The sequence below is a fragment of the Vicugna pacos genome, chromosome 17, assembly GCF_048564905.1.
Source record: "Vicugna pacos chromosome 17, VicPac4, whole genome shotgun sequence".
Classification (NCBI taxonomy): Eukaryota; Metazoa; Chordata; class Mammalia; order Artiodactyla; family Camelidae; genus Vicugna; species Vicugna pacos.
Window position 1 is genome coordinate 13881442 of NC_133003.1, and position 21646 is coordinate 13903087.

The 21646-nt window shown below is 57.3% G+C and overlaps 1 protein-coding gene and 1 long non-coding RNA gene across 2 annotated transcripts; both read left to right on the top strand.

The window, feature by feature from the left end:
• The first annotated feature begins 1430 nt into the window (after positions 1-1430).
• LOC140686714 (uncharacterized) lies at positions 1431-2833 on the top strand. The gene is made up of 3 exons (XR_012060529.1): positions 1431-1502; positions 2222-2332; positions 2469-2833. It is a non-coding gene; the product is annotated as an uncharacterized lncRNA (long non-coding RNA).
• Positions 2834-3515: 682 nt separating this feature from the next.
• Positions 3516-21444, top strand: VILL (villin like). The gene is made up of 20 exons (XM_072940990.1): positions 3516-3554; positions 8050-8116; positions 8290-8364; positions 8677-8882; positions 10100-10208; positions 11479-11589; positions 11903-12102; positions 12354-12432; positions 12524-12622; positions 13273-13411; positions 13566-13666; positions 15496-15633; positions 15739-15897; positions 16407-16586; positions 17173-17318; positions 18273-18417; positions 20093-20278; positions 20447-20518; positions 20662-20943; positions 21193-21444. Exons 2-20 carry the CDS (start codon positions 8051-8053, stop codon positions 21304-21306), a joined length of 2607 nt encoding a protein of 868 aa, XP_072797091.1. The 5' UTR covers positions 3516-3554; position 8050; the 3' UTR covers positions 21307-21444.
• Positions 21445-21646: the final 202 nt, after the last annotated feature.

Sequence of the window (21646 nt, forward strand, 5' to 3'; positions counted from 1 at the left end):
GGCAGTGGGATCCAGGAGGCGAGTCAGGCAGGCCTGTCCCAGCCCCACCCCCACCCCAGTCTGCGCTCCAGAGGGCTCACCCCCTGAGGGACCCGGTCCCCAGGAAAGCACCTGTCTGAGGGGGACTTGGATAAGACCTGGGACACCGGGACACTGCCGTGGGAACTGGAGCTCAGGGAACCTGGGGGCGGGGTCTGGGCATGGCTGGCAGCTAGCACCAGCCCCACCCACTCGGGGCTCACCGACGCCCCTTTGTCAATACTGATGCTGGACCTTCAGAGATAAGCCGGAGGAGGGGAGAAAGGAAACAGTAGTGCTGCCCCCACCCCCACCCCCGAGAGAGTCCTTGGAACCTGCTAGGCAAGGTCGGGGCAGGCTGCGGGGGCCTGGGGCGGGAAGAGGTCAGTGGGACCGGGGCAGAGAGGAGGAGGGTCATGGCCAGGGCAGCGCTGGTCAAAGTAAGCCAGGCTCTGCCCTTCTGACTCCAGGCCCAGATCCGTAGGAGTGTGGCCCAGCAGAGGGAGAAAGTGGCAGAGCCCCTTCTTGCACTGGGGAGGAGGAAGTGAGAGGCCAGGCACCCCCTTGTCCTTGTAGCATTCTGGCTGCCTGTGAGCACCACCCTGTGCCCCAGTTTCCTCTCTCTGTGCCAAGAAGGGTATGATCCCACGGGCTGGAGCTTGTCCACACCAGGCACCAAGTGGTGCTGCTCATGTAGGCCTCAGGCCAGGCCCTGGACCCACTGCCATTTCTCTAGGGTCTGGGGTCACGGGTTACAGGGTGGGACCGTTCTGGAGTAGGGCAGTTATTCCCACCTAAGTTCTTCTGGGTCCCAGGGACCCAGAGAATCCTGAGGGGAGGGGACTTGGAGAAGTCCTTTTGCAGTGCCCCCCACCCCTGGACCCACTGCCATTTCTCTAGGGTCTGGGGTCACGGGTTACAGGGTGGGACCGTTCTGGAGTAGGGCAGTTATTCCCACCTAAGTTCTTCTGGGTCCCAGGGACCCAGAGAATCCTGAGGGGAGGGGACTTGGAGAAGTCCTTTTGCAGTGCCCCCCACTAAGCTGCCGAGGCTGCATGCAGCCAGGTGGTGTGTCCTGCTTACAGCGGGGGTGGAGGGATGTGGCCTCCCCTGCCTTCTTGGAGGAGGAAATGTCAGCTCAGAAAACACCCAAGGAACATCCCCGAAGTCACTCAGCCAGCAGGTGCTTCAGGTGGCATTAGAGCCTGACTTTGGCGAGGACTCAGTGCCAGGCTGGCTTCAGGACAGAGCCCAGCAAAGGGTCCAAACACACCCCCTCAACCTGGATCAGGCACAGGCCACAGAAGCATGTCAACAAAGGCTTATTAAGCAACTACTGTGCTCCAGGCACCACTCTAGACAAGAGATCCAGCAGTGAGCGAGGCCCTGCCCACAAGGGGTTCACCTTGCAGCTGGGACGTGGACACCAAACAAGATCTAAATCAGTGAGGTCATCAGCGTTGGAAGGCACTAAGAGGAAAGTGGTGAGTACCTGGGGCTGCTCTGGCTAAGACAGTCAGGGAAGGCCCCTCTAGGGAGGTACCATTCGGTTTTGGTCCAGAATGTGGAAGAGGAACCATGGGAAGATCTAGGGGAGGTCTTCCAGGCAGAGAAAACAGCAAGTGCAAAGGTCCAGAGACTAGAATGAGGTTGGCGTCTTCAGGGACAAAAAGACTAATGTAGTGAGAACTGGGGAGTGTGGGAGATGCCGCCAGAGGGACAGGAAATTGGGGGTTCAATTCTAGGGAAGGTTTGAAGTGGGGAGTGGGGTGATCTGATTTATGGTTAAAAGATCCCTCTGGCTACAGTGTAAGGATGGACATAGGGGCCTGAGAGACCAAGAGACACCAGGCAGGCTCATGCAGCCAACTAGTGTGAGAGGCTGCCTCCTGGCACCGGGCAGGAGTCGTGGAGGGCTGGCCAGGCCCAGGGACCCGGGTGAAACAGCCACTGGCCAGTCTGGTGGGTGGGAGGAAAGGAGAGGAACCCAGGGAAGCTCCCTGGTTTGGGGCCTGAGCAGCTGGCTGGATGTTTGTGCCATTTCCGGAGGCTCTGAGGAGGCAGGTCTGAGAGAGGCCTGAGGTGAACGGCAAGTGTGAGGGCAGACGGGCCAGGAGAGATGGAGGAGATGGAGGCTGGGTGGGCTCAGGAGGAGTGGGAGTCGAGGTTGCAGGAGACACTAGCATTTCCACAATGTTTACAGCCTGGAGACTGGCATCTGGGAAGGAAACAGAAAGGAGACTGGGTGAAGGCCTGAGCTCCGGGCCTGCTGACATTTAAAAGCCCCTAAAGAGATGGCAGAGAGGCCAATGAGGTGAGGAGAAAACTTGGGCTGTGGGCGGTTTCAGGAGGAAGGGGTTCACAGCAGGGTCCCTGCTTGGTGAGAGGGAGGTTAAGACGAAGACAGGGGGCCACTCCCAGCTTTGCTGAGAGGGGACCCTGGGGACTAGGAAGGATCCATTTGCAGAAGATGCGGGAACAAAGGACGGACAGAGGAGAGAATCTGGGATAAGGTGGAGAGAAGTAAGTACCAGGATTTTGCCAGGCATGGGGCCAAAAGGAGATGGAGAAACAGGTATGTGCAGGTGGAGCCAAACACACACCGTCACAAATGGGAACAGAGGCTCAGCCAGCCATTCTCCCGCACTTGAGGTCAGACACACACAGGGACCGGCCAAGTGCCCTGCGACACAGACAGGGACCCAGTAACTGCATCTGTTAAACAATCACACAGTGGCGCAGTGGGACCCCCTACCTTGTGACGGGGAGCAGTAGGGTGGGGACTGGACATGGGGAAAGGGCCTTAAGGCCAACGGGCAGCTTTTAGCAGTGTGTCTGCACTGAAAGGGGCATCCGCATGGCCTGGGCTATAGCTCAGACTGAGGCCTGTGGTCTAAGGTAAGGGGTGGCTATGCCCCTGGAGTTTCTGGAACGCTCTGTTTCCAGCTCTCCCCCATCCCAGCATAAGGAAGGAAAGGAGGAGGCAGCGAGGCATGGGAGAGGCATCTTCCCTGCAAGGGCCTGGCCTCTCCCACGATGGGTATCAGGGCTCCCCGGGGAGGGCTGTGCCTGGCAGTGGGCCCAAACTTGGGGAGGGGAGGACGGCAGAGATGCTAGAGGGAGCCCTGGCCACCTTCCCACCTCCTGAAGTGACCTGGGTCTCGGTGGCCTGGCCTGCTGGAGATCAGGGATCAGGGACTCTCAGAAGGGAAGTAGATTCCACAGCCCACATTTTGGGCCAGCCTAGGCCTCTATCCCAGCTCTTTCTGGCCACCAGTACCCAGGAGGTGAGCCCTGGCAGACCAGCCATGGCCCTGGGGAGGGGGAGGACTCTCAGAGAGCTGGGTCAATATTTGTTGATTGACTAATTAACTGAATCAGTGTGAATGCCCAACCTGCAGAGCACTGGGGTGTGTCGCATGGGGCGGAGCAGGGATTGAGTTACAGTGGAGAGGCGGGCGATGGGCAGAGCCTGGCCCCACGCCAGGCCCAGCACTGCCCACAGGCTGGGTGAAGGCGCCAGCAGTTTCCAGCAGGTAGGCCAGGCCTGGAGGGGGCTCCGGGACCCGGGTGAGGTGGGGCTGTTCTGAATCAGGGGTGTACAGCGTGGGGTCACTGGGCTCAGAGTGGCCGAGGGGCCAGCAGAACTGGGGAGGCACCGAGTAGCAGGTGAGAACACTGGTGGGGGGAGGGAGGACACGGCCAGAGCAACCCTCAGGGCAGAAAGTGGCAGATTTTCTGTGGGGTGGGGGGTCGTCCATGTCCCGCAGAGTCCGTACGCCTAGGGCCTGGGCCCTGCCCCCTCCTCCCACTCCAGCCGGCAGGGCCCCTCCCCCCTTCCTGGAAGTCGCCAAAGTGACCTCAGGGTCCGCCCCTTCACAGGTGCCTCAGGAGGAGGAAGTTGCCGGGAGAGAAAGGGGCACCAAAGGAGGGAAGGGGCCTTGGGTAGAGAGAGGGGGCACCTGGAGGAAAGGTGGGGCACCGAGGAGGGAAGGGGACATCTGGAGAAGAAAGGGAGCCCCTGGGGGGCTCAGGGGAGAGAAGAGGAGGCCAGGGAGAGAGGGTGCATTAGGGCAGGAAAGGGGTATGAGGGGGGCTCTCAGGGAAAGGAGGGGACGCTGGGGGACAGAAGGGGGTGTCTGGAGGAGGACGAGGGCATGGAGAGCGAGGAGGTAGAGTCAGGACACAGGGAGCTCCGGGGAGGGAGGACGCATGGGGGAGGGGGCACCCCGGGAAGGAGGGGTGCACCGGGAAAGAAGGGTATGTCAGAGGAGGAACTGGGCATCTGGGGAGATGGAGAGAGTGAGCCCCCAGGAAATAGAAGGGGGCTTCTGTAGGAGGCAAGGACACTGGGTGCGGGAGTCCCAGTCAGGGTGGGTGATGGAAGGGAGTTGCTCAGGTGGGAGAGACTGGTGGGTCAGAAGGGATGCTCTGGGGAGGGGAGGGACCTCCTGGGGGAAGGAGAGGGTGCTGGGGAGAGAGGGCCCCCACCCTTTGAGCATCCCTCTCCATCCCGCCAGAGCCTAGCTGGAAGCTGGTGAACACAGGTTATGTGGGGATGAGGCCTCGGGTCCTGGAGCCTGAGAGTTTGGCTCCCCAGGCTGGCCCTGGATATCAGGTCCCCCACCCAGTGCCCTGGAGGTGATGGCTTCCCTGCCCAGTGAAACCAGCCCGGTCCCAACGTCCTGGCCACAGTCTGACTTCCCTGTCCCACATGGGGCCCTGGTGCCCACTGTGCTGAGACAGCCAGTCCTCTTGTCAGTTTTTCACACTTCCATGATCTACAGCGCACAGTCTATGCCTTTGGTCACTGCCTGCCTGTGCCCTGGTCATTATCACTGGTCACTGCTTCTGTCTGCCACCATTGAATGTCACGATGCCTGTCACTCGATTTCATCACATGTTTTCTGTTGCTTGAGCACCATCACGTGGTCACCGTGTCTGCCTGTCACTCGTGACACTGTCACAGCAATAGGCCATTACTGCAGCAGCACTTCTGAGTGCAGTAAACAAGAGGACAAGCCCCTGGCCCAGGGAATCCTCTGCTCTAGTGAGGAGACCAGGCCCATAGCACACGGGGTCTGCAGCACAGGTTCAGGGGGGCAGCTCTAGCCCCGGCAGGACCCCCCTCTGCCTGCCCTGCTCTGGGCAGCTCCCCCCAACTCCCTCCCACCACACACACACACACACACACACACACGTCTGGCCACCTTGGTCCCCTTTGAGAGAGCTAGGTGCTTCCTATAGTGCACTGTGAGCTAACCAAGGCCTGTGTCTGGCCTGGAAGAAGGCGTAAGGATGCAGGCCAGTCACTGCCACCTGTCATGCTGTTGTTCTGATTCACTAAGTCTGTATCTCCCCTCCCACCTGTTTCCCCTCGTTGTACAGGATCAGCCAAGTCAAGGGTGTTCCTCCTGCTGATACGACAGGGCTGGAGTGGACTGGGGAGTGGGGTGGGGCAAGTGAACACCACATCAGGGCCACCAGGAGTGAGAAATTCAGAAAGAAGGGACCTCTGGGTCTGTTGAGCTAAGCAGCAGCAAGAAGGAAAAGTTGCAGCTGGCAGCAACTTAATTTAGCTGTTAAAAGAACTGCCAGGGGTGAAGGAATGACCAAACTTCACACAGAAGTTTCTGAAGGAGGGGTGCAGGGAAGCCTGGGGTAGTTGAGAGTCATCTGGTGACATGTAACAAAATTCAGAGCCCCCTCTTCTTCCCCAGATACCTCTCATTCCACGCTTCTTTCTCCTGTGAGCGCTCAGAACGATGGTTGGAGCGCAGCTAAATCGCTGTTTGCAGAGCTGGGGGCTGTTTTCTGAGTCTGTGTGCATTAAGCGTTCAGTTCTGTTTCAAGAACTTAAGAGTGTTTTGGCCTGATTTACCCAATCCGCTCATGTTAGCTAAGCCTGTCACTTGCTGCAGAGTCTCTCACCGTCTTCAGAGACAGTCCATGTGTGCAGAGTCCGCCCTGGGTTTGCAGAACCTCTATCTTCTCTGCAGAGCCTCTTTCTGTCCTGAGCCTGTTTTGAGAGTCTGTCTTTTTTCAGAACCTGGGGCTTTGTAAACAGTCTGTCCTTATTGCCCCATGGATAAGATATGCATTTATTGCAAAAGGTGCCCTACAGGCAAGCCTGTCCCTGTCTACCGAGCTTGTCCTGTGTCCTTGTCTGGGACACCTCTTTCTGCCTAAAGACAATGTCCCTGTTTACAAAGCTCTGTCTGTTTACAGTACCTGTCCCTGTCAGCAGAACCTGTTTCCTCTGCAGGAAGTATCTCTGTCTGTTGACCGTGTCCCTGTTCACAGAGTCTCTTCCTATTTCAGAGCCTGGTTCTGTCTGCAGAACCTGAACCCTATCTGTACAGCCTGTGACCTTTTTCGGGGCCTTTACACAGCTTATCTGAACATCCCTGGATAGAAACTGTCTGTCTGCAGGCTCTATTCATAGGAGGAGTTTCCCACCACCAGGGGACGCTGTGTCTGCCTGGGAGCACATCCCTTGTTGGCAGAGCCCTGTCTGTCTGCACAGTCTGTTCCTAATTCCATGTGTACTTGTTATCAGAACCTGTCCCTCTTCACAAAGACTTTATCTGTTTCTAGAACTCATCCTTTTCAGTAAAGACTGTCCTTGTTTGCAGAACCTAGGCTCTCTACAAAACCCTGTGTCAAGAGGTTGCGCACATCTGGGGCATCTGTGCCGGAACACAGAGCTGATTTCCCTGCCAGCTCACTTCAGCAAGTCCTGCCCTCTCTGAAGATGCTGTCACTGTTAACAGAGTCTGTCTGTTTGCAGAGCCTGTGTGAGCTCACAAAATCTCTCTCTATCTGCAAAGTCTCTATCGAAAGAGGCTTTGTCTGCAGAACCTGTGTCTTTTTGCAGAGCCCAGATCTCTCTGCAGAGCTCATGATTGCTTGCCCAGCCCATTCCCATCTCCCTGTATGCAGGGTTTGAGGCTGTTTCCCACGGCTGTCCCTGCATGCAGAGCCTGACCACACTCAGAGAGCTTTTGCCTGTTTCAGAGCCTGCCTCTGTCTGGGAAGCATTTCTCTGACTGACGATTCTGTGCCTGTCTGCAGAGCCTTGCCTTTCTCAATCTCTGTCCATATCTGCCGAGTCTGTCCCTCATGCAAAGTGTCCCTGTCTTAAGAGCTTGTCCTCATCTACATTTGCAGAGCCTTTCCCAGTTCTGCGAAGCTCCTCCACACCTGCAGAACCTGGGGCTGTTTCCAGAGCCCTTCTCAGCGTTCACAACCTTTGCTTGATGCCCAGCCTGTCTGAGTCCGAATTTCCCAGGGTGCAGTCCGTGTCTCTTTGTGGAGGTTTCCCCTACAAAGGTGGTCCCAGTTGACAGAACCCACCTTTGTCAGGAGACCTGTGCCTGTTGCATTGCTTCCTTCAGTCTGGGAAAGCTGTCCCTGTTTGCAGAACCTCTGCTTGTGTGCAGAGCCTTTTCTGTTTACACAGCCTCTCCCTTTCTGCAGGCACAGTGCCTCTTTGCAAGGCCATTTCCCAGCTCTCTGGAAGACCTGTGCCTGTTTGCCTTGTATGCAGAGCCTCTCTCTCTGTGGGAGCCTGTCCCCATTCACAGTCTGTCCCTGCCTGCAGCATCTGTTGTTACTAGCAGAGCTTTGCCTGTCTGCATAACCTATCGCTGTCCACAGGGACTTCCCCTGACTGCAGACCCATGTCTGTCTGTACCGCCTGTTTCTAACTCCCTGTTTGCAGAGGTTGTCCGTAGACTCAAAGCCTGTTACTGTCCACAGAGCTCAGCCCTGTTTCAAGAGCACAGACACAGACGGCAAGCCAGATCCCAGTTTGCAAAGCTTCTGTGCCACCGTCTGTGGTACCTGTCCTGGTTTGCTGGCACTTGTGTTCCCATAGCCACCTGTGTGCCGAATGAAAGGCACAGTCTATGATGAAGGTGCTTTGGGGAGCTGTGGGTAGGGACAACTCTCGCTGGGAGTCCACAGTATGGGCAGCCACTGCCTAAGGCCTCTGGCTCTTGCTCCCTCCCTCTCCCCTGCCTGACCTAGGATGGACACCAACAAGGGCCTCCCAGCCATGGAGAGCCACAGGGACCTCCACATATGGATCATTGAGGTGAGTGGCAGGACCAGACAGAAGAGCAAGTGACAGAGTGTGCGCGTCTCTGAGACGAGGCTTCTCCCACCGGCAACTCAGAGCTCCCCCCCAACCCCACCGCAGAGGGTCATGGGGCAGGGTTAGGAAGAGGTGTCTCTCCCGCGATGGCACTAGGCACCCTTCTCTCCCAGAATCTGAAGATGGTGCCGGTCCCTGAACGGGCTTATAGGAACTTCTTCGAAGAACACTGCTACATCGTTCTGCACGTGAGCACTTGAGTCTGTCGGGGCGGAGCCGGTCCTGGTCCAGTTGAGGGGTGGATGGTGCAGACTAAGCTACTCCCTGGGGAGAGCCTGGCTAGGAGCCCGAGAATCGCATCCCAAGGTGGGGTGGGGCGCTGTTGCCCTTAAGGCCCCTTCACCCTTCCCTCCCCATTCTCCATCTCCGGCGGCGGGTGGAAGCCGTCTTCCCAAAGCCCTTGGTACATCCTCGACCTTGGTCTTCATCTCTGCCTGGGGCCCCACCCCAGCCCTGGGACCTCATCCCTCCACACACAGACACAAACACCTGGGCCCTAGGTCCCTCAGAGCCTGAAGGCCACACAGGGGGCCTCCAAAGACCTGCACTACTGGGTGGGCAAGGAGGCGAGCCGGGACGCGGAGGACGCGGCGGGCTCCTTCGTGCAGCACCTGCAGGAGGCGCTGGGTGGCGCCACCGTGCAGCACCGCGAGGCGCAGGGCCACGAGTCTGCGTGTTTTCTCAGCTACTTCAGCCCGGGAATCATGTGAGTGAGGGGCAGGGGCGGTGCGGTGGCCCACAGCCTGGGGCGAGTATCTCCCTCGTCAGTGTGTGGGGTGGATTTTTTTGGGGGGGAGGAATAACTTATTAACATGCAAATCGTACCATACAACCTACCCATTTAAAGAATACAGTTCTGTGGTTTTTAGTATATTTAGACTTTTGCGACCATTACCACCATGGTAGAACATTTTCATCACCCCAAAAAAGAAGCCCCCTACCCTTCAGCAGCGCTCTCCACTTCCCCCAGTACTCCCTGCCCCCGTCTGTATAGATTTGCCTACTCTGGACACTTCATTTAAATGTAATTATGCACCATCACGTATAGATACACCACATTTTATTTATGTATTCATCACTTACTGGACATTTGAGTTGTTCCCCCTTTTTAGCTGTTCTGAGTAATACTGTTACTGACATTTGTATACAAGTTTTGGGGTTTTTTTTCAGTTGTATTGATATATGTAACTGACATACAGCACTGTCTAAGTTTAAGGTTACAGCATAATGGTTTGACTTGCATATATTGTGAAATGATTACTGCCATAAGTTTACTCACTGTCCATTACTGTGTGCAAGTTTTTGTGTGGACATATGTTTTTCATTTTTCTTGGGTGTATACTCAGAAGTGGACACCAATGTTGCATTGTTTGCCTTTATGTTACTGTGCCCTGTAGAAATATGTCTTTTGCTGTCAGTTGCTTCAAATATTTGTTAAATTAATAGTTGCAATATATTCGGTTGAACCTAAGGAAATAGCCAGTATTCGATCATCTCTGTTGGACCTAATACACATACATAGCATATACATAAACACATGCACCCATGTATACCTGCACATGTATACCTGCAGAAAACACGCCACCCCATGTATGTCGGCCTACAGATGGGCACAACTACACACATCTGTGACTACTCATGTCCATGTAAACATACGTGCATTTGTGTGAATTCCAGGCACTCACATCTATACTCACACAGATAAACAGATACACATTATGCCCCACATGCATACATGTATACATGCATGAGTCCACGTACCTACACACAGATAAACCAATGCCCCACGTGCTTGTACACTACTTGTGCACATGTATCAGGCACGTGTGGGTCCCCACGTGCGCGCATGCGCATGCTCACATCTGAGCTCACCCCTGCACGTGGCAGCACGTGGTCTCACATGAGACCCCATGCTCTCCTCAGCTACAGGAAGGGAGGTCTGGCCTCTATCCTCAGTCACGTGGAGACCAACATGTACAACATCCAGCGACTGCTGCACATCAGAGGGAGGAAGCATGTGTCAGCCACTGAGGTGAGGGCTGCCAGGGATGCCCCTTGACCTTGGACTCAGTTGGATTGCACGTACTGGAGTATAGGGAAGTGTGGAGGGTGGCAGGGGACCAGGGAAACGTGGGCAGTCAGCATTCCCAGATGGCTGAGCCTGATGACGTGAGAAAAGGCAGAGCCAGGCTCCCAGCACCCCCTCGCCCCTGCCATGGCTCCTCTGAACCTCAGTTTCCTCTTCTGTCTCATGGGCACATTACGAACTAAGGAGGTGAGGCAGACAAGGTGGTGCACCTGGAGGGCCCTTGTCAACAGCACAGTGGGAAATAGAGTGATTTGGGGTGGGGTGCACAGCCCCACACCCTCATACACACTGTCATGGTCACCTATAGGCACACACAGTGTCTCCCACTGTTACCCTGGGGCCACGCAGTCCATAGAGTGCCCCTTCCTTCCATCTGTCAGAATACCAGTGTTCTTATGAGAACAAGAAATTTTACTGCCAGCTGGTGTGATGAACAATCAGGAGTTTGATGCCTGTGATGTGAAGGGTCCCACCTGAGTTGTGCATGTTACTGTCTACATGGTATGTGGCAGCTCTGTGACTCACAGACCTTCCTACCCAGGCTCACACTGTGTCACCCACTGATTCAGTGACCATACATCCCTGATCATGCAGGGCCAGCGTGCAGCCCCAGGTTTTGCCTGTTTTTCTGACATAATCATTTAGAGCCCCCACTTTTACTCTCAGAAGTGTCTCTGTTGGGATGATAATTGCCCTTATCCACAGATGACACACCGTCCCTCACACAGGCACACCTACACTGTCACCGGGAGCCCACACACTTGTTCACATTGGATGTACCCCCACTTGTGTCCACGAGTACATGTACAGACACATCCACGCCTGTGGATAAACTGATGCAAATGCCCCACTTGTATACACCTGTCCATCTGTCCACACGTGGACAGCTACAGACGTGCGTTGAGGGAGAAGTGTCATTCTCAGTCACAGACACCCTGTGAAATGCAGCATCACCTGCAGTCACACACACACAGAGATGCACCCAGCCCCCAGCCACATACACAGAGTGACCCTTGAGGTCTCACATGGTTACACGGATGCGTGCCTGCAAACCTTAAGAGCGGTGTCACACCCACACATACACCCAGCTGCACACAGCTTCACACACACAAGTGACACACATAAGCTGTGCTCACATAGGCAGGGACAGGTGTGGTGCCCCTCCACCTGGGGTGATGCCCTGTCTGCCTCCCTGTCCCCCTGGCTCTGGCAGGTGGAGCTCTCCTGGAACAGCTTTAATAAGGGAGACATCTTCCTGCTGGACCTGGGCAGGATGATGATCCAGTGGAATGGGCCGAAGACCAGCATTGCCGAGAAGTCACGGGTCAGTATGTGCCCGGGAACTAAGGGGTGCAGGGCGCAGGGAAAGGGGTGGTCCTCCAGGTGCCCATCCTCCAGCCACCCCAAGAGGGGGGCTTGGCTCTCTGCCTGAGAACCTGAGGAGCACCTGCTAGGTACAAGCGGAGTCAAGATCCTGTGGTGGTGGTACCGTTGGATGCCAGGATAAGGGTATGCCTCCCCTTGCCCCGAACCTCTGGGAGCTAAGCAGTGACAGGAAGGATTGGGATTGGACTGTCTGAGAGGTGAGGGGGTGGAGTCTGCTGGGGATGCCCTGACCACCAGGACTTCTCCCACAGGGCCTGGCCCTGACCCGCAGCCTCCAAGACCAGGAGCGTGGTGGCCGTGCACAGATTGGCGTGGTGGATGATGAAGCTAAAGCCACTGACCTCATGCAGATCATGGAAGCTGTGCTGGGCTGCAGAGTGGGCAACCTGCATGCCACCACGCCCACCAAGAGTATTAACCAACTGCAGAAGCCCAGTGTCCGCCTCTACCAGTGAGCAGACCTTGGGAGCGGGTGGTGTGAGTGGAATAGTCTGGGCCTGCATGTCCATCATTCCTGCAATAACACAGTGTCTCTAGGAAGCCCTCCAGAAAAAGCTCGTGAGTTTCTGGGGCAAGCCATGTGGGACCTCAACTCAAGGCTCCAGCCCCCATGCCTTCTGTCTCTGGGTGGAGGTGGGTAGCTAGAGTGGAGCCAGGCCAGGGACAGGCTGAGCTGCCCACATCTGGATGCCTGTCCCCTAGTGTCTATGAGAAGGGCAAGGACCTGGTGATCCAGGAGTTGGCGACCTGCCCACTGACCCAAGACCTACTGCAGAAGGAGGTAAGGCAGGCCCAGCCCCAGCCACCCCATCCATCCCCACCTACCCTACAATCCCAACCCCTCTACTGACCAGCCTCACTCTCGCTCCCAGGACTGCTACATCCTGGACCAAGGTGGTTTCAAGATCTACGTGTGGCAGGGACGCATGTCCAGCCTCCAGGAGAAAAAGGCTTCCTTCAGCCGGGCTCTGGTGAGTCTCAGAGGCACACAGCCCTGCCCTGGAGTTTGAAGGTGGAGGCCCTGGGGTCTAAGGGAGCAAAGGGCCCTACCCTGCAGCCTAAGCTGGGAGACATCCATGTCTTGGGGTCTGAAGGGAAAGATAATCTTGCCCTGGGGCCAGGTAGGGGATACATCCTGTCCTGGGAGTCCTGTCTGTTGGTGGAGGACATAACCCTGCCCTGGGGTCTAAGCCTGGAGACCCACTGCCCTGTCTGAGGGAGGAGACACAGCTCTGCCGGAGGGTCCAAGGGGGAACACCTGGCCCCTCTCTGGGGTACTGCTGGCCTGAGGCCTGCCCTTAGGGCTCTGACGGCGAAGACCAGTATCTGAGGAGCCTTCTGCACTGGCGCTCCCCCCTTTCCCAGGAGGGGTAGCAGGGCTCTGCCTGGGGTCTCTTGCGTGGGCATGGCCAGCCCTTCCTGAGGCCCAGACTAAGGGGACCCTGCCTGTCCTCAGGGACCTTGGAGAAGTCGGTAGTGCTGAAGCCAGCTCCTTAAGCTGGTCATGAGTTCCGTTAATTACCGCTGCTCAGGGCAAGGCTGGCCCCGCAGCTGGTCCCGCGGGTGGGTGGAGCCGAGCAGTGACCCTCAGGCTGCATGCCTGACAGAGCCCCCACCCCAGGGCTTCATCCAGGCCAAGGGCTACCCGAGCTACACCAACGTTGAGGTGGTGAACGACGGCACCGAGTCGGCTGCGTTCAAGCAGCTTTTCCAATCGTGGTCTGGGGAGCAGGGCAAGAACAAGAATCCGCGTGGGATAGGTGAGGGGGCGTGGCCGGAGGGCAGGGCGGAGCTCCAAACCGAGGCTTCCTGGGGGGCGGGGCCCGGGAACCTCTATGGGATGTGAGGGGGCGTGGCTGGAGGGGGCTTCCAGCGGGATGGGCGGGGCGGGGACACCTTTTGTCCCACCCTCAGGTAAATTGCTTCAGGTAAAGCTGGACGTGGGCAAGCTGCACAGCCAGCCTGAACTAGCGGCCCAGCTCCGGATGGTGGACGACGGCTCAGGGGAGGTGGAGGTGAGGGGCACTGGCTTGGCTTTGTCTTCAGGTAAACCGTTTGACTGCCACGGCTACCCGCTCACCACATACTCATGGCACAGAAGCACTCAGACACTTAATTGTGCCCTTTTGTCATATGTATATATCTATGACACAATCATACGTATGACAGTATAGACACACACTCACACTCTGTAATTGCACTTACAGCCGAGTGCATAATTACAAACACGTAACTGTACAAACTCTACCTTACACATGATCACAGCCCAACACACCCAACCCCCAGCACAGTCACACACAGCCACCTGTCTGGTCTCAGACCAGGGTTCTGGAAGATGCAGGGGTTGGGGGCCACTTCCAGGCTCTGTACAGGGCTGAGTTGCATGTTGACTTATTGGCTCACCCCTGAGCAGGGCCCTTAATTCCTTAGGGCCTCCATTTTTTTAATGCATAAAATGGGGGTAAAAGCTGTGGTGCCCTCAGCCCTGAGGCTGGTGTGGAATGCTGTTAAGATTATGGGAAAAGTACAGCTGGGCCTGTGTGAATGGTGCTCGTTCTCAGGGTGGGTCCAGGTCAGAGAAAATATTGTTTCTCCAAGGTTCCCTCCAACATTTGTCCTAATATGGATTGGTGGGGCGGTGAGTGGGAAGAGACTGAGACTGGAGGAGACAGGGTAAAGGGAGAGGAGGGGGAGCATGGAGAGAGGATGACAAGGAGGGGGAACAAGGGGAGGCAGAGGAGAGAGACTGAGAAAGATGGGAAGGAGGGAGGAGACAGGCTGGGGGAGGAGATGGATGCAGAGCAGGGAGAGATGAGGGCACAGGGAGAGGAGAAAGGGGATCAGGGAGAGATGGGGTGCCCAGGGAGACAGGGGGCCAACAGGGAGAGAGAGAAAAAGAGAAACAGGAAAGCAGAGAGAAGGGCAAGGGCAGAAGGAAGGAGGGCTCTGCAGCCCAGGCCCCAAGCACAAAGGTGGGGGGGGGGGAGACATCCAGCAGACCGCGGGCAGACAGGGGGAGGGCGCAAGCCAGGAGGCCTAGCTGCCAGGTGAGTGTTGCTCCTGGAGGCTTTTGGTCGCAGTCAGCCTCTTCTGCAAAAGTCAGGATTCTGGGTGCTCTGGTCTTTTCCAAAGACTGCTGTCAGGCTCTGTGGGGGCACAGGATGTCCTGACATTGTTTCTTGCCAAGTCAAGGGAAGCATCATTACCCCCACTTTACAGGTGGGGCAACTGAAGCTGGGAAACATCTCACTGCCAGTGGGGGTGACCCTGGATTTAACTGGGATCTGCCTGGCTCCACAGCCCGTGCTCGGCTTCCCACACGAACAGGAAATCACACTGATAAGTGTGATGAAGTGTTTCCCTTTTAGTCTTTGAACAGGCTTTGCTTTTTCAAGTGACACTTGAAAAAAGGAAATTTTTCCAAGATCCCCAAGGCCTGGCTTCTGCCCGACTGCCCCTACCCTGGACTGAGCAGAGAGCAGCTGGGCAGGACCTGTCTGCACCTAACTCAGGCTGCAGCTGATGGGGTCAGACTGGAGTGGCATGTATGGCAGGGCTCAGGTCTGTCTTGGCAGCCTCTGGAGTCCTCATCACTTGTATGTCCCAGGTACCGCGTGCCGACTCAGAGTCCCAGCTGAGTTCAGGCTGGCGCGAGTGTGGTGGGTCGCTGGGGACCACGGGGGAGGCACAGAGCGTGGGGTGGGCACAGAGCTGGGGGCGAACCCCTTGCCTGCACAGACAGGGCAGGCCTCTGGGCTGCACAGAGCTTCCTGGCTGGATACAGGGTGGGTGGGCTGGTTCAGGCCGAGGCGCCATCTATGCCCATTGACTCCCTGCCCCCCAGGTGTGGTGCATCCAGGACTTATGCAGGCAGCCCGTGGACCCCAAGCATCGTGGACAGTTGTGTGCAGGCAGCTGCTACCTTGTCCTCTACACATACCGGAATATGGGCCACATCCAGTACCTCCTGTACCTGTGGCAGGTGTGCCGGCCTGAGGCGGGTGGCGGGCACCCTCAAGCCCCAGAGCTGAGGATCTGAGAGTGGGATATTGGAGCTGTGCCAGCCCCTCACCACCCCCACCCTCAGGGCCTCCAGGCCTCCGCACAGGAGATCAAGGCCCTGAGCAGCAATGCCGAGGAGCTCGACCTCCTGTACCATGGAGCCCTGGTGCACGAGCACGTGACCATGGGAAGCGAGCCCCCTCACTTCCTTGCCATCTTCCAGGGCCAGCTGGTGGTCTTCCAGGTAGGGCCCACTTTGCTGCTGTGGTCACAGCCTCTGCAGCTCCTCCATGGACCCATAGCCTTTACACACACGTACTGAGCTCCTTCTCTGCCGGCCAGGGACCAATCTTCTCACCCTCAGCTTCCTGGGGCTTGCTTGTCCTAGGCCCCAGAGTTCCAAGAGTGACCCCTGCCTGAGTTTCTTGCCCTGTCCCCAGAGTCAGCCAGAGAACAGAGGCACAGGGGAGGAAGCTGAATGGAAAGGGAAACAGCCATGCCTGGGGTCACATGCAGGCAAAGCTGCTCCCCGCTTTCTGCCTTCCGGGCCTGGGGCAACCATGCCCTGACCCCTGGGAGATGGAGGAGGGAGCCATGTAGAAAGTTCCCTATTCTAGAGATGGGAGCCTCCCATTCCACACTTAGAGTGTCCAGAAAACAAGAGGGGGTCTGGAGCCCAAGGGCGCTGTCCCCCTGGGAGAGGGAGGCAGTCCGGGAGCCCTTGGCTCAGCCTAAGGCCCAGCCCTCTTGTAGGGGAGCACTGCGCACAGTGGGAAGGAGCAGCTGACATCTGCCACCAGGCTCTTCCACATGCGAGGCACCGACAACCACAACACCTGGACCGAGGAGGTGCCAGCCCGCGCCACATCCCTCAACTCCAGCGACATCTTCCTGCTGGTCACCGCCGGCTTCTGCTACCTCTGGTTTGGGAAGGTACCCCAGCAGTGACCCCCTGATTCATGCCCAGGACAGTGGTGCCAGGCCAGGGAAGGGTCCCCTCCACAGGGGAGGCTAACTCCAAGTCCAGCCTCAGATAGGCCCAGAGGGAGGTGGGAGAGAGGCCACAGTGTCCCCTCTGGAACCTGGGGGAAGCTACAGAGTGACGGATGGACCTGGGCATCCATGGGTCAGAGCCAGTCTGGGCCCAGGTGGCCTCCTCTCCTTCCTGCCTCCTACAGGGACCACGTCCCTTCCCCAGTCTCTTGGGGGAAAGGAGGAGGCTTAGTCCAGATTGCCAGAGTTTTCTCTAATCTTCAGCATAAACCATGAACAATCTCCAAGCCTGAGATCCCCATCCTGTGCTCTGGACCTGGAGAGGGTCCCAGTCCCTGTGACCTGGTCAGCTGAGGAGACAGAAACCAGGAGGAGGAGAAAGGGAGGTCTTGCTCATGTTGCCCATCAAGCCTTGGCCTCCCGTGACTCAGGCCCAGCTCCCCACATGCCCCCGCTGGTGGAGGACATGGGGCTGGAGGGGAAGACCCCTCCCCCTGCAGGACCCGACCCAGCTCTTTGCCTGTAGGGCTGCAGCGGTGACCAGCGTGAGATGGCACGGACGGTGGTCACTGTCATCTCCAAGAAGAACAAGGAAATAGTGCTGGAGGGTCAGGAGCCTCCTCACTTCTGGGAGGCCCTGGGGGGCCGGGCGCCCTACCCCAGCAACAAGAGGTGACAAGGCTGGGAGGAGGGTGCTCTCCTGACCCAGAGGAGGAAACAGGCCCGAGAGGGTGGGTGACTAAGGATCACACAGAGAGCTGGAGAGGCCAGACTAGAACCGAGAACTTGGCTCCCTAACCCAGGAGCTCCCAGGGGCACAGCCTACTCTTCCCTCCTCAGTCCCCGCACCACCCTACCACCAACTTGGAGCAGGAAGATGCCGGGAGAGCAGGGCAGTGGCTCCCTCTGCTGGCAGAATGTGCTCCCTGCATGGTCCCTGTCCTGGACCATCCCATTGGCAGAGGGCCAAAGGGGAAAATGCCATTCCCCAACCCCACAGTCCCCAGGGGGAATGTCCCAGGGTATAGTGTAAAATGTCATATGGGTGAGCAGTGTGTGTGGAGTGTGAGAGAACAGTGTGCGTGGTGTGTAGATGGGTATGGGTGTGTTTGGGAGAGGAGGGCAGAGGGAGGCCTCACAGGGACAGGGAGCAGAGTGCGGGCCGCTCTGTGTCTCTGGGCCCTGACTGTGCCCTATACCCCCCAAGTCTCCTGAGCTCCTGAGTGCTGCTGTCTTTCCCTCTCAGCCTAGTCCTTCCTCCCACCTTGGGCCTGACGCCTGGCTCCTGGGCTCCTGGCCAGGGGTGGGACCAGTGACTCCTCCCTCCACACTAAGCCAGCTGTCCCTTCCTTCCCTCCCTCCTGGAGAAATTCACGGGACAGCTTGGGCCACAGCAACCTGTGGCTGGACATGCTTTCCCCACGGACACATGGGGACCCAGAGGCCCAGAGAGGGGCTGGGCATTCCTGGAGGGGCTCGTGGGATGGGGGAACTCAGAGGCAGAGCCAGTGCCTCCAGCTCCAGGAGGGGATGTGTCCCAGCCCGGGGGAGAGGCCCCTGTGCTGAGGGCTGGCTTAGCCCGGCTGGTCTCTCTGTGCCGCTTACAGCCTGTGCCATGCTGGCCAGGCTCCCCGTGGATATGTCCGGCTTCCAGCCCCGACTGTTCGAGTGCTCCAGCCAGACAGGCCACCTGGTCCTCACGGAAGTGGTGTTCTTTAGCCAAGAGGACCTGGACAAGTATGATGTCATGTTACTGGACACCTGGCAGGAGGTGCGGCAGCCCCGGATGTGAATGGGGTGTATCTCTGCCTGTGTAACTGGGTGGGAGTGTGTGTGACTTTGTGTTTCTGGCCATGAGACTGTGTATGAGGCTGCAGATGAATGTGTGACTATCTATGACCCTACGACACTGAGTGACTATGTGACCATGGATAAGAGATAGAGGGTGCTCTATCCCAGAAAGGCAGTGGGAGAGTGTAGCTGTGTGTCTGGATCTCACGTGTGGTCATGACCAGTTTTATAGTTGGGTATAACTCCATGTACCTTGTGACGGTGTGTGGGGTGACTGTGTGCCTGTGGCTGACGTGTTAGGCTGTAGAGTGACTGTGTGTGTGTGTGTGTGTGTGTGTGGTGCCTCCGTGTGCCTGCATTTGATCTCTAGTTTGTTTCATCTCTGATCTTTATTATTTCCTCCCTCCTGCTGACTTTAGGTTTTGTTTGTTCTTTTTCTGATTCTTTCAGGTGGTAAAGTTTTTTTGAGATTTTTCTTGTTTCTTTAAGGAAGGCCTATATTGTTATGAACTTCCCTCTTAGGACTGCTTTTGCTGCATCCCATAGATTCTGTATGGTTGTATTTTCGTTGTCATTTGTCTCTCCATGTGACTGATTTGCCTTTGTGTATGTGGCTGTGAGTAATGGCTGTGTGGTCGAGTGACTGGCTGTCACCAACCACAACCAATGGCACTGTGTGAGAGGCTGTGTGCCTGGCTGCTGGTGTGGGTGCCCAGGTGGCTGTGTCACCATGTTTCTGTGTTGCTGGATGCAATGGTGTTTCAGGCTACCTGTGTTTTTCAGGCGGTGCTAACCGTGTGATCCAGTGCAGCTGTGTTTACGTGCGACTATGTGTGAATGTGGGTGACAGTGTGGGTGTGACTTGCTGTCTGGCTGGGTGGTGACTGATTATTGTGCATCTGTATAGCTGTGGTCGTGTATGTGTGTGTCTGTGTCACTGTGCCTGGGACTCTGTGTGAATGTGGTGAGGAGGCCTGCGGCTCCCATCTGACTCTGAGCACAACCAAAGCCCTTCCTCCAGCCCCGTCCCCCAGCCTCCACTTGCCCCTCCACTCCCCCCGCTCCAGCCACCATGGCCTCCTGGCCACTCCCCAGACATGCTGGCAGGCTCGGGCCTTTGCACTGATTGTTTCCTCCACTCAGAACACTCCCTTCTACCAAGATATACATGTGACTTGCTCCCCCACCTGCCTCAGATCTTGGCTCAAACGTCATCTTCTCAGTAAGGCTCTCCCTGACTCGAATTTAAAATGACAGTACTCCCACATGCACACCACACTCATCTGCTTTTCCTGCCGTATTTTTCTCCATCTGATATACTACATGTTTTACTTATTTTTGTGTCTCCCGCAGTAAAATGAAAGCTCTTCGAGGGCAGGGAGTTTGGTCTGTTTCTTTTTCATGGTTGACTCCCCTGGGCCTAGAGCAGTGCCTGGCACACAGTCGGTGCTCAGTGAATATTTGTGGATTGGTTGCACACAGGCGTGCCTGTGACCCTCTGGCGTGTTCATGGGTGTGTGGGTGTGCGGCTGGCCTGCTGGGCGGGTCTGGTTGGCTGGGATGTGTGTGGGGGCTTCTGAGACCACCTGAGGGACAGGGTGGGAAGGAAGTGGTCGGCTCCCCCCACCCAAGGCCAGGCCCCCTCTGTGGCCCAGATCTTCCTGTGGCTGGGGGAAGCTGTGAGCCAGCAGAAGCAGGAGGTGGTGGCCTGGGGCCAGGAGTACCTGAGGACCCACCCGGCAGGGAGGAGCCTGGCCACGCCCATCGTGCTGGTCAAGCAGGGCCATGAGCCTCCCACCTTCACAGGATGGTTCCTCACCTGGGACCCCTACAAATGGACCGTGAGTGAGGCTGGGAGCCCCCCACCCCCTCCCTAATCTGGGGAGAGGGGCCTGCCCTGTCCAGGGACCTCCAGGGTCGGGGGTAGGGAACCAGGTCTTGTCCTTAGGCCCATTGCTGGCTCCCATGGGTGCCCCTCCATCTCACCCCATCCTGGTTCTTTCCCCTAGAACAACCAGTCCTATGAGGAGGTGGTGAAGGGCAGCCTGGGAGCAGTATCTGCCATCTCTGAAATAACAGCAGTGCGTACTGGGGCCTCCAGGGGTCTGGGCCCTGGGAGGGGGCAGGGGTGGCATTTGGGGACAAGAGGGCCAGTGGGCTCCTGGTGGCCTCCTGTGGGAGCCTTTCCCCCATCTTCCCCAGCCTGAGTCCCCTCTCCTGACAGGAGATCAACAACTTCCAGCTGTCCAGGTGGCCAGTCAGTGGCAGGGCAGGCCCGTTGGCCCAGCAGGCCCTCAAGGGCTCCGAGGACAGCTCAGAGAACGAGCTGGAGCTGGGCCCCAAGGCGAACTGTGGCGATGCCAGCACCGGTGCCAGCACCAACAGCAGCACCAGCAGCTACCCCAGCAGCCCCAGATGCGTGAGCAACGGGGGCCTGCCCCGAGAACGGCTCATGCACCAGGCCGCTGAGGATCTGCCAGAGGGCGTGGACCCAGCCCATAAGGAGGTGGGTGCCTGAGACCCTCTGCCACCCACTCACTGCCCCAGCACTGGTAGTGCATGTAAGGCTGAGCTGGAGGCGCCCGGGGCATGCCCCACTGACGGTGGGCTAATGGACAGGCTGCCTAGAGATCTGTTCCAGATGGGGTGATGGGCAGAGAGATGTGGGAGAGGATGACACTTCTGGGTGGGTGGGACGGGGTTCTGGGCTCAGTCGATAACCCCACTTCCTTTGTGTCTCCCATCCCCTGCCCAGTTCTATCTCTCAGACTCTGACTTCCAAGATATCTTTGGGAAGTCCAAGGAGGAGTTCTACAGCATGGCCAAGTGGAGGCAGCAGCAGCAGAAGAAACAGCTCGGCTTCTTCTGAACCCAGGCCCTGCCCCTCACATGGCCAGACCCCCGCGAGCACCTCCTGACACCCACCTGAGGCCCTGGGGAGGCCCTACCAGCAGTCTCTACTCAGAGACGCCTGGGTCACTAAAATAAAAGCCTGTGGTCATCACAAGGTGTGGTGAGGGGGCTTTCGGGTCTGGGTCACTCAGTAGGGATGCCTCTGGGGGGAGCAGGACATTCCAAAGACCAAGCCCTCCATACCCTCTGCCGCAGAGGGGTTTGCTTCTTGCCAGTCCTTCCTGCCCAGGGGGACAGACCCACTGCCTCCAGTGTGAGTGTGGAGAAGTGGAGAGTGAGGTGCTGGGGCCCCAGTG

Bases quoted from the DNA above. Each gene is read 5' to 3' on its own strand.
- VILL (XM_072940990.1), top strand. From the start codon at position 8,051: ATGGACACCAACAAGGGCCTCCCAGCCATGGAGAGCCACAGGGACCTC. The intron at 8,117-8,289 runs GTGAGTGGCAGG...CTTCTCTCCCAG, and splicing joins TCCACATATGGATCATTGAG to AATCTGAAGATGGTGCCGGT. The intron at 12,623-13,272 runs GTGAGTCTCAGA...CCCCCACCCCAG, and splicing joins CTTCCTTCAGCCGGGCTCTG to GGCTTCATCCAGGCCAAGGG.